This window comes from Apostichopus japonicus, chromosome 18 (assembly GCF_037975245.1).
Source record: "Apostichopus japonicus isolate 1M-3 chromosome 18, ASM3797524v1, whole genome shotgun sequence".
In the NCBI taxonomy this organism is placed as follows: domain Eukaryota; kingdom Metazoa; phylum Echinodermata; class Holothuroidea; order Aspidochirotida; family Stichopodidae; genus Apostichopus; species Apostichopus japonicus.
The window spans coordinates 18,786,408-18,803,226 of NC_092578.1; the positions used below are offsets into that span (position 1 = coordinate 18,786,408).

At 36.1% G+C, this 16,819-nt stretch overlaps 3 protein-coding genes across 4 annotated transcripts in view; 2 read left to right on the forward strand and 1 right to left on the reverse strand.

Annotated features, from left to right (window-relative positions):
• Positions 1-508: 508 nt before the first annotated feature.
• The window catches only part of LOC139959054 (adenosine receptor A3-like), a 39,035-nt gene continuing 22,724 nt past the window's right edge, over positions 509-16,819 (reverse strand). For both annotated transcript variants that reach the window (XM_071956595.1, XM_071956594.1), the window contains exons 4-5: positions 8,335-8,527; positions 509-2,343 (exon numbers count right to left, since the gene is read on the reverse strand). In XM_071956595.1, coding sequence (XP_071812696.1) covers positions 2,228-2,343; positions 8,335-8,527 — 309 coding nt within the window. In that variant the 3' untranslated portion in view covers positions 509-2,227. The remainder of the gene's footprint in view (positions 2,344-8,334; positions 8,528-16,819) is intronic.
• LOC139958870 (uncharacterized) lies at positions 3,069-5,825 on the forward strand. Its single transcript, XM_071956271.1, has 2 exons — positions 3,069-3,085; positions 3,712-5,825. Exon 2 carries the CDS (start codon positions 4,045-4,047, stop codon positions 4,990-4,992), a length of 948 nt encoding a protein of 315 aa, XP_071812372.1. The 5' UTR covers positions 3,069-3,085; positions 3,712-4,044; the 3' UTR covers positions 4,993-5,825.
• LOC139959139 (uncharacterized) lies at positions 6,334-7,032 on the forward strand (the record flags this gene model as incomplete). The annotated part of the gene is made up of 1 exon (XM_071956736.1): positions 6,334-7,032. A coding segment is annotated over one exon (699 nt), but the record flags the coding sequence as incomplete, so codon positions are not given.

Here is a 16,819-nt window from a genome sequence, read left to right on the forward strand (position 1 = left end):
ATAATTGACTCACCGGATTAGAGGGAACAGCACATAAGTTGCCTTCGGCATTTCTGGCGATTAAATCTTCCAAAAGTTTCACCACTCATGAAAGCACTATATTAAAGAAGTATCAACCAAATACAAATAACAGATCGGGCTTTTTTTCCAAAATATTTTAACTTTTTTAACTATAGCCAAGATAATGAACTACGTGACTGGATACAATCAACTAACAGGCGCGGATCCATCGGTTGGAGTGTACCCCTCCCCTTCCCTCCCCCCCCCCACCTTTCAACTGCACATTAAAATGGAAAGTGTTCAATAGCAGGTTATTTCGTGTTTACCTAACTATATACCTATAATTTATAGCCTAATTAGCTTCAGAATGAAGCATTTTCACGTCGAGTATTTTTTTTCAGATTCCCCTACATTAGAGTAAGGGCTTCACCCCCCCCCCCCCTTCTGTTAAAAATCCTGGATAATCCCGGATCGTATGATGTGGGGAGGGGACTGAGTTTATATGACGTACTGACGTAACAGCTTAAGTTCGTATCGTTTCATTGTAGCGGCTTTAAATAGTTCATCAAAAATTTTTACTTTATTGTATTACTAATTAATCGGTATGATGGAAATTACTTTGATGTTTTATGTAATTAGACGTTATCCTCATTTTGCACATGCAACTTCTACGCTCTTTCGTTATAAAAATACTACAAAATAAAATGATAAATACAAAAAGTCACACTTTACAAGAAATACTCAGTTTTATTGGAATGAACTTTTCACGTTGGTCCTTTTGGGCCATAACTATTAAAACTTATACAACAAAGTTTTTTTTTTACAAAACTGAAAGAAAACAATAGGATCAATGTGAAGTTGCTCATTGATCAGATTTACCTAATATTTATGGTATTGTAAATTTAGTATATGTAGATCTATACTATCGACCATAAATTAACCCCCGCCTGTAGGTACAATGTTAGTACACGTTTCCACATTTTATTTTTATTACTTCATGTATTTGCTTATCTCAGTGAAGAAAGCAGGGGGCACGCCACAAAGTAACAGTCTTTGAAGGTGCATGGTGCTATGCACCTCAATGTGCTGTATAAACAATATTATTGCTTAAATTACTTTAATTAGGAGACAATCTGTATGCCATCAGGGCTGCTACGAAACAGAAGAAAGTAATAAAAACGTGGCTCGGGTACATTTTTACTTCCCTATGAGGGGCGGAAAGTTGGATGCCGGGAGGTGGAGAGGAGGGGATAAATTGTGCAGATTTTTTTACACATGAATCCTCCGAGTATTTTGCGAGCTTCAGATCGACAAAGTTTCATATACATGAACAAGAAGTTAATGTGACAGTCATGTTTTCGACAAATGCACATGCACTTCTAGTAATGTATGACAGTACCGTCATCGAGGGGGGGTGGTCAAGGATTTTTAAATGGAAGGGGTGTAGTCCTGAGGTCGTGGAACTTGGTGATTGGAACATAGTTGTTCCAGTTATCCGTTCTTTTGAGCAAATTGTTCAGGTAAGAAGTTTCAAGTTTCATCTTTTTTTTTCACACTCCTTATCAAACTGTGGAAAATAATACATAATAAATACATATGATCGATGCAATAAAATCCAATGTTAAAGTACGGAACAATAAAAATTAAGATAACACTTGTATAAAAATCATTTTGGTTTTATTGAGGATATCTAACACCCTATGATTTTTTGCTTCATACTCTTCGCTAAATATTATATCTTTTGCACCAAGTTGAAAGAGCTTATCACCAGAACCCTCGACATTTTACAGAAGATTTATATTTTATGTTAGAGAGTCCATTTTAAAGAAACAGAAAAATGACTTTCGAATAATTTGGTTTAAGAAACCTTTAGTTTATGGTAAAATAATAGAATTACTTTACCTTCCGTACAAATATATTAAGTTTGCATATTAAATAAGCATTTAGAAACATTAAATTACAGAAATGTCTACAATCTGTGTACCATATAATAAATAAAATAGCCAAACATTCTATAAAAATAGGTTTACGGTACATTTAAAAACAAAGTTATAGCTAATTATTTTCTTGTTAAAGCTTCTTCTTTTTTTGTATAATTAACATTATTTATTTAATCCACGACGTCTGGTCGCATTCCCTCGGAATTGCTCCTTTAATAAATTAATTTTTCATTTGTTTCATTATTAAAGTATAGCCTCGTATCACCAGTCGTTCTGTCATAGCCTTGCTACAGCCTTGTTTCTCTCAGGGGTAGATCTAAGACGTGCCCTGTTGCGGTGTTAGATTCTCCGTCTTCAATTATTTTATGATTTTGGTTCGACTTCGGTGTAGTGAATAAAAACACTGAAAGAGAGAAGGATAAGGTTTTTATATATAACATAAGTGTTATCACAATTTCGTCAATTTCACAATTTTCACAATTTCATCATGGTTAAAGCTTAAAGAAGATCCCTTGCATCGAGACTGTGACTGCGTGATCATCGTCAGGTGTGCATTACGATTCCCCTAATGACACGGAACATAGGCCTTATACTACACATGATCTTAGTCAAAGACCTCAAAGTATCAAAACAAGACTGACCTGTCTGCTTGGCCAAAGACACGAAAAGCTTTTTGAAGCCTGCCAAGGGAATGATTTTAATTTATTTCACATTCAAACGGATTCTTTTAACAAAAGAGCGGAAAACACAACTTGTTTGCAAAGACGTTTGGCATTTCCTTGGATTCTATGGAAATTTGGTTCCTTGCCAAAATCCAGGGACCTACTACATATCTCCGGTACAGCCAAGAAGGTAAACATAACTTATCCAACGTTGCGGAAATCATGGTCACCTGATGAACTGGTTAATGTAACATATAATGGTATCAACATTTATGGTGTACACCAGAAGGTGTGCATTAGTTATGGTATGATTCCTTTACACTGTTGTTATGAGATCACATGTTACATTTACTTCCAGAGAATCGCGGCTATAAACTACCGTGGCCAAAGTTTGTACACTGAGAGTAGCCTATCTCAAGGCTGAGAATGGGACCGGCTTGGTAACAAAAAGCCATAATTTATCCTTTTTAAGTGAATTTCAAGGTGAGTATGGTAACATTTGAATGTAAATTCATGCGGAAGCAATGTTATTGTTTATATTATATAATTTTGCAAATCGATAATAACAGAATGGCGACTCACTCTACGACTCAGAATAAACCAAAGTTAAAGTGGTTGAGATATATATAGCAGGGGTGAGGTTGGCTTGGTCACGCCCACTTATTACGCAACTTGACTAATATTTATTAGAATATTAGAGTTACATGATATATCTGTGATAAAAACACTTTTTTTAAGGAAAAGTCGCCCAGCAAAGAACCTGGGCACGAAAACCAAACTACCGAACGACTGATCCGCTCCCAGTCCCCTTGCATCGGGACTGTGACTGTGTGATCATCGTCGGGTGTGCATCACCATTCCCCTCGAAAGGGAACAGGTACTACACATGATCTTAGCCAAAAGGACGAGAAGCGATAAAAACAGGGAGCCGGCCAAACAAGTCCCTGGTATACACAATCTCCCAAATTGGCGAGTGTGTTGAGGTATAAAGTAAGGATTTTCTGACCTCGAAAGATGAGAGGGTTCAGGACTAAAAGATGACCAAACAAACCCGTGAATCACCCGTCTCTTTTTCTCTTTACCTTTTTTTTTCCTCTTTTGATTTTGAGTATCATTGAAACATCTCCGCAGTGAATAATGAAGCCAATTGTCAACACTTAGCCCTATTGAAAATGGATGTCCATCTTTAAAAAGAACCATGGTCCGGGGATCTCAAACGACAATAACAGGCAATAACACATAAGAGGAAACTTTGGGTCAGGCGTACCTCATAAATATTCATGAATCAACTTTGCAAGCTATAACTCCCAGTGTAATGTTAGTTTGTTCAAGCTAACTCAGCCAGTGTAACGGTTTCCTTCTCAGTTGATGTTGGTATAATTCCTAGTGTGGAAGTCAATCCTTATGCATACAAAGTTCGACCGGAGAAAATATCAGCTAAAATGGAATTTTCAAAACGAATCTTTAGATTTTGCCGTAAAAATATGTACATGGTTTTCGTAATCCTGTTAGCGTCAGCGGCCATATCATCATTTTACGTGGAATGGATTCATTTACATAAACAGCTGTGCAATGGTCACGAATGCTCTAGCCGAGATGAAATCAACATTCGAGATACCGTAATGAACATACCGCCAAATGCGACCTTGGAAAACCTAGCCAATTTTTTCAACATTTCGAAAAATGAACTGGAGAAGTTTTTAGCCGTTGGGTCTGAGTTACGCGAAAGAAATGAGAACATGTTGTCTGTAAATTCGTCTAATTTACTCACTCAAATCAAGACGAGCATCATTGGAAAAGCAAGCTATAACCATCAAGCTCCACCAGAAAGCGTCGAAACTAATAAAAGTGATTTGGAAAGCAAAACTGAATCGACTAATTCCATAGACAATCAAGCAATTTCATCGAACGCCATATGGGACAGAATTTCTTCTGAAGGATCTCCAGGGGTTAATTTAACGGGTAAATGGGTGCCATTGGACCCAAGGTCTACTAGTCAAGTACCATTAGTATCAGATACAGCCAGAATCGAGAATCTGAATCCATCGGACAACGGTGTTTGGACTTTTCGTATTCCAGGCTTTGAAACGATATTTTCGGGTTTCTCAAGAATTAGACAAATGCTAAGCGGGACTACGTCAGACGAGCCTAACCAAACTACTAATGTACAAGATGATTCTGCCTCGAACGAAACAAGGGAACTTTACCATGAAGGACCGCGAATGATAGAAGAAATGGAGTGGCTATTAGGAACCGAAACAGCCGGAACGAGTAGCGATGAAGAAATCGATGGGGGAGATTACGAGAATCTTAAGATACTTGACCAAGACCTGTATTCTACTAATTCGGTGAGCCAATTCATCCCGTCATCATCTGACAAATTTTCATGAGATAAAACTTTGAGAAATCCATGAGATTTGGTGACAAATTTGATAACAAATTATGCTGAGGAAGTTGGAGGAGTTCAAGCTTTTGCGAACGACAACTTTGTTGCATTTAAATGACGTTTTATTGAGTGATCGATATTGAACATGTCGCGGACTGTAACTACCTTACACTGTGAAGGCGGAAGTCAAGGTCAAATTACTCATTGAACTTACTAAGAACATTTTAGGCCAATCTCTCCATTTTATTGTCGATCCATTACGGTATTTTTATTCATAATTTTGTCAATTCGTTTTACGCGAGTTCGACCATTGACTATATTATCCTTGTGTTATGTTTTAGCATGAATGAGATGCATATTGGACTTTTTTTTGCGAGTCAGTTTCATATTAGGCAAAGATCTTGGTATCTTTATTCGTGAGCATGCTGGTACCTCTTTGGCATCTCGCTCACTGCAAGAAATCGATGATACCCGCTAGCCTAAAATTTAACTAAGTCTATAATTTGGCTGACGTTGAAATGATACGATGCTGTTTTTCCTGCTCTCTTCTTAAAGTGTACAGCGCCGTTACTAGGACAATAGGATTTATATAACACCAGTGCTCCATATGTAAAATTATCATAACTCGTTAAAGGTTCAAAGAACTATAAAAGTGTTAGCCAATATACTGATTGTCGGACAACATTGTTTCACTGGCATTCAATTCAATGATAATGCTTACCTTATTTGGCAACTACCAATAATGTTCTGCGCATTTTAAGTCATTGCATGCAACATGCCTATGATCAAACTTAATGATTAACCTGTAAATTCTTATCAATGTATAATTAATGCTGTATATTTTTGTATCAAATAACCGAATGAATAAATCATTTTATGAAATATATTCCAAATTGCTTCACTTTCGTATGACTTTCATTGACGAAGACACAGGAAGGTTAGATAGTTTTATAGTAGAATATATGAACATTGAACAAGCTACATATGGTAATCTTTCAAGACAATATCGTGTAAATTGACAATAATATCTTTGAATGTCACGCCGTTATAATTCCATCCATCAATCCACCCACCCATCCACCGGCCCACCAAACCCACCCGACCAGCCATAAATCCATCCATCTTTCCATCTATCCATCCATCCATCCATCCTTCTATCCATCCATCTATCCATCCACCCATCCACCATCCACCCATCCATCCACCTATCAACTCACCCACCCACCAGTCCGCACACCCACCCGCCCATAAATCCATCCATCCTTCCATCTATCCATCCACCCACCGACCCACCTACCCACCCAACCATCCACCGGCCCGCCCGCCACTCATCCGCCCATAAATCCATCCATTAATTCATGCATTCTTTCATCCTTCCATCCACCCTTCCATCAATCCATCCATTCATACATCCATCTATCTGTCCATCCATCCATCCACCCACCCATATACGATCCCACACCCATCCACCGGCCCACACGACCACACACCTGCACACCCATCCACCCATCCATCTATCCATCCGCCCGTCCATCCATCCATTCATCTATCCACCCATCCATCCATCCATCCACCCATCCATCTATCCACCATGCATCTATCCATCTATCCATACATCCATCCTTCCATCCATCCATCCATTCATCCATCCATCCATCCATCCATCCATCCATCCATCCATCCATCCATCCATCCATCCATCCATCCATCCATCCATCCATCCATCCATCCATCCATCCATCTATCCATCAATCCATCCATCCATCCATTCATCTATCCATCCATCCATCCATCTATCCATCAATCCATCCATCCATCCATTCATCTATCTATCCATCCATCCATCCATCCTTCCATCCATCCATCCATCCATCCATCCATCCATCCATCCATCCATCCATCCATCCATCTATGTGTAGGCTGTATACGAACAATGTTTGTGCTCCATAACCTTAAAGTCTCTGATTTGCTACAATATGAAATTAACGAAGTTTTCTTACTCCATGCGACAAGCCTAAGGCCCGTAGGCTATATATTACCTTGATCACAAACTTCATTCAATCTTTTTTGTCGAATATTACTAAATGTTGGTAATAAGGAAAGATACAGCCCAGGGGAACACGATTAATTTTTTTCACATTTCAATCCCAATAATTGGAGGCATTTTTCTATTTATTTACACCATATATCTGTTTTGGTCTCTCCTCTTTCTCGTTAAGAACTTTTCTTCACTCGCCTCACGAAAGGTTTTAAAATGACCTACAAACGAATTCAATATGTTGTAAAGAAAAGTTTATAAAGATTTTGGGGAAGAAGTTCTTAAACAACTTGATTAAAAAAGTAATGGGTTTCTACAGGCCACCCTCTATTACTGTTGGTGGAAGTGACAAACATAAATATACTATCACAAAATATAAAAATGAGATTTATTGCGCTATATTCTAAGACAAAAACAGCCAAATAAAGTCATAAGTTTACCCGTCTCTTAAACTAAACCATTCAAACGAAATGTATTCCAGGGCAATTGACGCAAGGGTGGGGGAGGAGGCGGGGGATTGAGGATGAAATCAGTAGCCTATAAGATCTGAATTAGAATTATGCACCCAAAGAGATTTCGTCCTTTATTTAATACTACATTCACAACAATATGATCTCAATATCATAATACGCAAGGACTAGATGTAAAGACATTACAAACTCGCCATTCTGAAAAAAATATATATACTTGTACCTTTAACGAAGGTATTCATTAAAAATAGTTTCAAAAATAGTTTCAAGACTTATACGGTTAAGTATTCATTTTGTGTTTTTTAATTGCTAGGTAAATCTCTAAATTACTAATTAATTTAATTAATATATTGATCAATTTTCGCCTGGCAAATAACCAAATATGCATCCATTTCATAAAATTATAATCATTTTCAGTTTGTAGTTTGCTGATATACGAAATACTTTTAAATCCTGTCGTCATTCTTGAAACTTTCACAAATTCTTTTGGAATTTGCAGCAAAATTTTACGACACAATTTAATGACTTATTCCTGGGTTGAGTTTATGATCTGTTGTTATCGCAAGTATTGAATGCAATCAAGTTTATCAATTTTTGATAAATATATAGTCAAATTTCTTAATTCCTGTATAGCAACTGAATATAGTTTAACACTTCGTGCAAGTGGACAAACTTTTCAATTAATTCATAATAAATTACGTTTTTATAGGGTTACATAAAAGTGATAAATATGTCTCTTTTGCATTGTATGTGTTATATCGTTACGTCTGTTATTCATAAAGGGGTTTCCTTAATTTCATTCCATGCATGTAAATCATGAGGGCAGAAATAATCTTACCAGCGCAATGGATGTAGAGGCAACATCCTTTGATGAAACCACTTGCGATGACCAAATAACCGTCTCGGTATTGCTTGCTGAGAGCACAGTAAACGATTGGATTGAATAAACCGTTTAATATCGTACTCATCAAGGCATATACCGCAAACAACTCAGGCACTCGATAACCGAATTGGGTAAGAGTTAGAACGATCTGGGAAGATAAAAGAAGATATAGGTAATCACTATCATTTAATGACCGATATATATATATATATATATATATATACATATATATATATATATGTATACATACACATATATATATATATATACATATATATATATATATATATACATATATATATATACATACACACACATATATATATATACATACACACATATATATATATATATATGTACATATATATATATACATACACACATATATATATATATATATATATATATATATATTATTTGTTTAGTCGTTGGTTACATATATATTAAAAAATGCATATGCACATGCAATACACAAATTACATTAACGGCGTCAAAATAATAATAACAATGAAGAATATCATTATTGCACAAAAGAAAAGATATTATTTACCCTTTTGGAAAAGAACTTCCGCTTTACATATACTCAGGCGCGTAGCCAAGGGAGGGGGGCCAAGGGGGAGCCGCCCCCCCCCCCCTTGAGCATATTTTTTTGTATGTTTTTATGATATCGCTAGTAATTTCAAAATAGAAAATGCTTAGATGCAACTAACAAGGCCTGGGTAGTGCTATTTCCAGCGATCTGGGAGGTATTTTCAGCCAAAATTTTCTTGTACGCTTCGCGCCATATGTGGTGGCGCTACGCTTAGATAGTTTGCAGAGCCATATATACGGCTCTGGTAGTTTGCCTACAGGTTCGCCCCTCCCTTGGCAAATTCCTGGCTACGCGCCTGATATGAAGTTACAGTGTAATTTCTAATGAACCTCATTTAAGACTAACGGACAAGCTGTTAGCAAATCAAGTTTATTGTATCCTGTCGTTTCTCGTTTCACAAGTTGACAAAACGTATACAATAATAATAATAATAATATTAATATTAAGGCAGTTATTTTTACGACGCTTAAAACGAGCTTTTTTTTTCATATTTTATATTTAATGCAATCGAGTATTTTACTATTCACGCCGTAAGCATTTTTAGGGGAGGGCGATGATTTACGGTGATGTTATTTTGTCTTGTTTTATTTTATTTTGATCTCGACATCCGAGAAAACCGTTGACAAGCTAAGATTAAGAAATCTAAGGAGATAATTGACTCCTTCAGGATTTAGGACAGTCGTATTCATCCAGCACATCGAATGAGATTGAAGAAAAAAAGTTTGCTTGTTTCTGGTAAACCCTTTCAATCAAGTCAAGTCACTAGACAAAGGTCAGTGAACTGATTTGATCAAGATTGTAACCAGAAGGATTTTGTCTAGCATATATCAAATCTACGGTGGCTATAAATGGCCATTCTGGTCGTCGAAGTAAAATGTTCTAGGGAAAACAGTGGCCCGAACATTATCGTTTATCTATGATATAGTGATGCCATAGTGGAAAAAACAACTATACTCCCATAGGTTGAGACAAAATGTTTGTCAGGACAGGGGTGGATATAGGGGTGTGTTGGGGTGACCCAGCCCCCCCCCCCCCACACCCCTCCACCCTTTCAACCCCTCACAAGAGATCAAAAGTAGTGATTAGCACGACCTTGCGTGTAGACCCAATTATTGACCTAACCTATGGTCTAAATGTGCCTCAGAAATGGACCACTTGACGTCTAAAATTTCAACAATAATAATTATGAAAGGTTATCCCCAGACCCAAATTGGAGACGGCTACAGACCCTAGTCTCACACACCTGTTTTTTTTTTAAATAAATGTTGCATCAGCCATTGCAAGGGCTGCGAATTTGTCAATGTGTGATATCATATATAGTACACAGGAGTGAAGGAGTGAAAATATATAAGTTTGCTTAACTTCAATTTAATTTGTTTCTTAATTAGCTAATTTCTTCGATTTGTCTGCTTTGGGTGTTGCAGGGTATAATGAAGAAGTAACATGAAAGTAAATGAACAGGTGCATGGAGCTCCAGGATTGTATACAGGAGGGCCACGTTGCTTTAATATAGAAGCCGACTTCTATAGCGAGGGGTGGGGTCTATACCCCTAGAAGAAAACTATACGTGAAATGGCCGTGTATTACGAGGTAAAATATGATTATATATTAGGTCAATAATTAGGTACAAGCGCAAGGTTGTGATTCTTCTTTTGCATTTTCGTGTGAGGTTGAAAAGTTCACCCCCCCCCCGCAGTCCCAACCCCTGGATCCCTGACTGATTAAATACTTTGATTTCTCAACCTCTTAATACGAACTGAATTTATATACAAAGGTCGTTGGTCGGTGTTCATTTTCCGTTATAAATCTGCAACCTATAGAAGGATTTCGTTTAGGTTAAGACCCTCTTTTCTACATTGTGGACCATCTCCGCGTAGGAATTTTTGTCATTCTTTTATATGCAAATCAGTAGCTGTTGTCAAATGTCGTTCGTAGTGCATTGGGTATAGATCAGGCACAGTAGGCTATGTGTGTAGCCTAAGCTTCTAAGATTCTGTGTTAATCCTTACATATTGTAGCTTTTCTCGTATATAGCTTTTACGTGATATTGTTTCGTATATCTTTTGGTGACTTCTCAACCTTTACGTTTATCATCGTGTGTTATATCAGTTCCGTTTTCTCCGGCAAGGCATTTTTGATGTTGTACTTATAATTGATGAATAACCATCATGATGATCACGTGGCACAGAGTCATATTGTTATAACTCGGTACCTATCTTGATAGTCACAAAAAGGGAGCACTGTTTTGTGAAAAGGATTCGATATTTGGTGACTTAATGATGATTTTCCCGCGAGTTATAATTATTTATTTTGACATGGGTTCTCTCTTAGAAGACTTTACTGTTTTGTTTACTGTATGTCATGGTCCTTTTTGAACGGGACAAATGTTAACGAAGTTTTTAACTTGATTCCTCTCATAAAATCTTTATGGGATGACGGCAAGACCATAGCTTTGCTGTGTGTAAGCAGTACAAAGACTTACGGTAAACACCGCTGTCACTACGTGCGTAACCATCGTACGACACCTGTCACGCTATATGGATCACGATCGTAACGTAACATTACTATGCTGACTACAATGTTCGTAATAAAATGGTCGCCGAGAGAGCAACAGAAAATAAAACGAGGGGTGAGTTTCTTCTTTATCACTTAGAATTAAAACTGCATACAAACTTCCACGCCTTAGTAAGGGATTAAGGTTCTATATACAGGCCTACGATTAGTCAATATATCAAATGAAAGTTTCAGTTTTACCTTGGATTGATAGTTACATATCGATTAATACTATGAGGTCATCAATGATGACGATGATAATAATATTAATAATTAAAACAATAATAATAACACTACTACTACTGCTACTACTACTACAATAATAATAATAAAAATAATTTATAATCATGATAATATTATTTATTATTATTACAAAGCACAGCAGATAGCCCGAGATGGTGTCAAGCGTTACAACTCGTTTGATGGAATACTAACACTGTTTTGTATCAAAACCAAAGTCGACACACCAAGCTATAGAAGATCTTCCATTTAAGGAACACTGCATAATTATTAATATAATATTGGGCAGATCTTTATAGGCATGCCACCTCATAACCTTCTTCCTTAAGTAAAGAAAGATACCCATATATATCACACAACAGAGAGAAACTTCATAATAGATACATAAAATGAAGTGTATACTTTAATAACAAATGCCCTTAGCAAAAAAATAAATAAATAAAATAGCCGTAAAAAACACGATGCTTTTTTTTGACAGCGGAAAGCTTTCGTCATACAGCATGAAAGCTACAGAATTAACCGGCTGTCAAATACTTAATACTATAAAAGGCAATAAATTATTCGTCTCATCTTAAGTTGATGGCGCTTATACTTCTTCTTTTTTTAAAGAAAGCGACGTACATCAAAACAAACGCATAAACGTGCCCCAAGAAATGGCTTACGATGCATCCAGTATAACAAACATCCTTTTCAAGTAGTTTTAGTGAAGTGATCCCTCGGTTTACATATATAGCGTCAGTAACATGGCTATTTTGAACATTTTTAGTTACATAGCTATAGTTAACTATAAAAGTCTCAGTTCAGAAATGTGGACGAGTTTTGTGTTAGTCCGATTTCGGCATGGAAAGTTAACTTACATTAAAAGAAACAAAATGCCAAAAATAATGGCGTAATTTACTCAATTTATGCTTTAATGATTTTGTTCGCCCAATATATATATATATTTATCTTTTTTTTTCTTACTCCTTGTAATTCATTCCTTATTTAACGTAGTATAGGTTTTGAGGGCATACCACGCTAATCTTATCTTCATCGGTTCATTTAATCCATCGGCAACATTTCTGCTTCGTAACCGGTTCGATAGAAACTTTTCATTCCATTGTTTCTACTTTTGGCAGTGCTTAGAGAAGTAAGATAATAAACCTTATATGAGTGAATGACCGTTCGGTTATATGCCTATTACCGTATTATAACGAACCAACAGTGTTAAAGGAGTGTTCCTGTGTTGATTGTTGGCCGTGTCAAGAATGTGTTGCGCATTTTGAATATCTATAGTTCTTAAAGGGAATAGATAATGTTTGTTAAATTTAATTTAATTAAACTCTTGTGTAAAGTGTTTCGTAATTATTAATTCCAGGTTATCTGACCTTTGAAGTATACAGTGAGTTCTTGATCTTTCGTAGGATATAGTATTTTCTGAAATAAACACCTCACGATCCCTCAGACGGAGTAATGGTAAAACCCTCAGAAAAGCTTTAAAGTGAGTTTCCGTTCTTTGCTCTTGGGTAGAAGATGTTCCTCGTTGTCTCTATAATTACAACGGAACGATAACAGGCTTTGTCTCTAACTACTTCTTTTCATTGTTCTTTTGTTTTTTATTGTTTTTATTGTTCTTTTGTTTTTTATTGTTTTTTATTGTTTTTATTGTTCTTTTTTTTGTATTGTTTTTATTGTTCTTTTGTTTTTATTGTTTTTATTGTTTTTTATTGTTTTTATTGTTCTTTTGTTTTTTATTGTTTTTATTGTTCTTTGTTTTTTATTGTTCTCTTGCTTTTTTTTATTTATTTATTTTTTGTTCCTTGGGTTTGTATTGTTCTTTCGTTTTTTATTGTTCTTTTGACTTTTAAGGTCACCTTGGTCAAAATTCTTAAACTGTTTTTATTACATCCTTTGAGGAAGTTTTCCTCACTGGGACATTCAGTCATCTTGTGTGTTCCTTTACAATGTCTGAGAACAATTTGGAGAGTAAAGACCTCCAGGAAAGTACTTTTTGAAAACTTCTAGCAATTATAGCGTGCTATAATTTGGGGCCTATACTGACTACCTTTAAAAAGGTAGACCCAGTGACGTCATTTTAACGGACTCCCCCCCCCCCCCAAACACACACACTCTGTGTATTGACAGCTCGACAACAACGGAATTCAGTTCGTTTGATGAAATAGCATAATCTTTATTTACACATTTCCTCAAAAGTCACGAAATGTCCCTCTTTTATAGCAGAAAGTACCCTAAGGGTTTCTTCTTTATGTTTTTATTTTCTGCCCGTGTGTGTTTGATATATTATATCATTTTCATTACACTCAGTGACGTCGTCATATGTATTTACATATCTTTTTAACTTTTACACTTAATTCAGTTTGAGCTTCAAGTCAATCCGAATTGGCGCCCACGAGCTTAATAATAGCGGAATAACGGTTCGTATGATGAACAGGTAACTTTTGGTCGCAAACAACCTAAAGGTCATTTTTTTTTTGCACTTTCTTTAAATCCATTGTAAGTTGATACACTTAGGTTGACCGTTGGACATGAAATACATAGCATGGTCTAAAGAAGGTCGGGTCATTTCATTGAAAGTCAATTTCAGTTGTTAAAAACAGGTTCAATCATAGCATCACTCAGTATAACAAGAACATCCAACTGATTGCCATGCATACCAAAGAAGAACATATAATTGGTTTTAATCCTAATAAAATCAAAAAAATCCCGCAAATTATGTCAACTCAGACAACAAAATTGTAGAACATCTTTGCCATGAGCTTTTTATCTTGTTAATTCGTGGAGGGCTGGGCTAACTTTGTCTTTTTTAACATTTTATGATTTCTTAGAAAACAAGAACATATGGGGTGAAATAAGACAGATTAATGGTTCTAACGAAATATTAAAAAATATATAAAATAAAACTGTTAGCAAGCTGCTTATCCACTATAGAGAGCCTGTGTAATAGAATGTGTAAAAGCCTCTGAAGAAGATCCTGCAAGGATCGAAACGTCAGGCCAACTTACGAAAATTTAAAAAAAAAGATATTTCATATAAAATTATATAATGATTCGTACATGCATGCTTGCATTAATTAAAAAACACAAAATATGCCACTCTTAAGTGTTGCGTAATACAATAGCAAAATAAAACCAGGCAACTGGTGTTATTAAAGAATGAATAGTTAACGAGTTTCTTCTATTCATGATTTGTTGCGAGGGCTTTTTATCCCCGAGAGGAAATTGCGTTTAGCCGATTCCCGTGGAATACTGCGGCGTTAAGTTCTTTAATGCTGCGCATACCCCCCACCTTCATCTGAGAGAGAACCCCTGACCCCAATCATGGGCGTCGTATTCAACAAGCCCACAGCCGCACCCTCCATTCCTAACATTTTTGAGCCGCCTATCAACCTGTCTATAAAAGTTTCATGCCCATACCTAAATCTGTCGGGAGGAATTTGGAATAGCCTCCCCCCCCCCACATTCCCCTTTGCCATACACACTCATACATCTACACGTTAGACGTTTCATTTCACTTCTTCTCAATCCTGTCAATGTCACTTTATGAAAAATAAATTATTAACATCCCAATCACCAAGAACTTCTTAAATTGTATAGAAAGTCAATGACCGCTTGTGCGTTTCAATATTTTTACTTTCTTTCTTCAAAATGGCGACCTTTAGGGCTTTCGACTTTTGCTAATGTTAAAAAGTCACCCATCTACTGTTGACACCGACAGGGTATCTAGTAGCACATTTGTTACAAAACTGTTGTAGTTGTATAAATGTATTTGTTGATTCGTGCATTTCAAGAGGATATTTCTTCACCGTCTTCCTAAGACGCTTCTTCTGGGTTTTTTTCTTGTTTTTTCCCCGTAGGAAACTTCCACAAAGCGTGAATAACATTCAAATCATGCTCGTCTACAAATTTTGTATTCCATAACCTTAGGGCTAAGTTATATGTAATGTCCTAAACACAACAGCTGCATTTCTTTCTGAAACATTACTTGGGGCCTGATGTGAGGAAAAGGCAAATATATATTTTCTTATCTTTTTGGATTTTTGCTGAGAAACTTGATCGCCAGGGAAGGAAAGATGAAGCGAAGAAAAAATGAGTAATTTCCGTAACAAAAAAAAACAAAAAAAAACCCACAACATAACATAAAATAAAAACATACGGCATATAGTTAAATTTGAAGTTAAAGAAAAGTCATATCATATTATCACTATATTCACATGTAAACGTTTGTATTTATATTTATGATCAAATTATCTTTTTGCGTGATAGGACTGTGTCAGATTTCATCATACCAGAGTGTAATACGGTCGAAACATTGCACCTGTAGCCTATATATTGAGTGCGAACGGTCGCTATCTCGTTATAAGAGACTATATAGTTTGCAAGCTTCCCCAGAAATCACTCAATTTATTATGCCATGCCATAGATTCAAGACCAAATTTTTTTTTATAAATTGTTTTGCTTTACATCATATTTTGATCCAAACTGTTTCGACTGAGATAATTTCATATAATAATTTATTTCAATAAGACACGTTAATGGGTCCACTGTTTCTTACAGGGTGATCGTAGGTACAAACTTAATTTATGCATCCCGGTTAAGAAAAGCCCAAATCCACTGTTATCCAAGGTTGTATTTTCATAGCTTTTGATTCTGCGATAATATATATTTAGACTGCATAGTATAAGACACAGACCATAACAAGCCTCATAAGCGAAACCAACCTCAATAGATTATTAACATAGCATTTTTCTTTTGGGGGCAGGGGCGGGTGGGGGGGGGTAAAATAAAACGTTTCCGATACCTTACCAGTTTATCTTCTTCTATGGGCTGTTACGATAAAACTTTTGTGCCTTCAATTTTTTCTTTTGAGATAATAACCTCATCGTGTTCTATAATTAGCAAAGTTTGCTGGTTTCTCTCTCCCTCCATAGATATGATTTTAGGACGAGAAAGGGTAATGTACTAACAATTTGGAAGGGCGGAGGGAGGGGTTTGGCAAACAAAGAAACAATTTTATGATACTTGCGGGGGTTCAGTAGAACTACTGGTGTAACAGTCA

Coding starts and splice junctions, on each gene's coding strand:
- LOC139958870 (XM_071956271.1), top strand. CDS start 4,045: ATGGAATTTTCAAAACGAATCTTTAGATTTTGCCGTAAAAATATGTAC.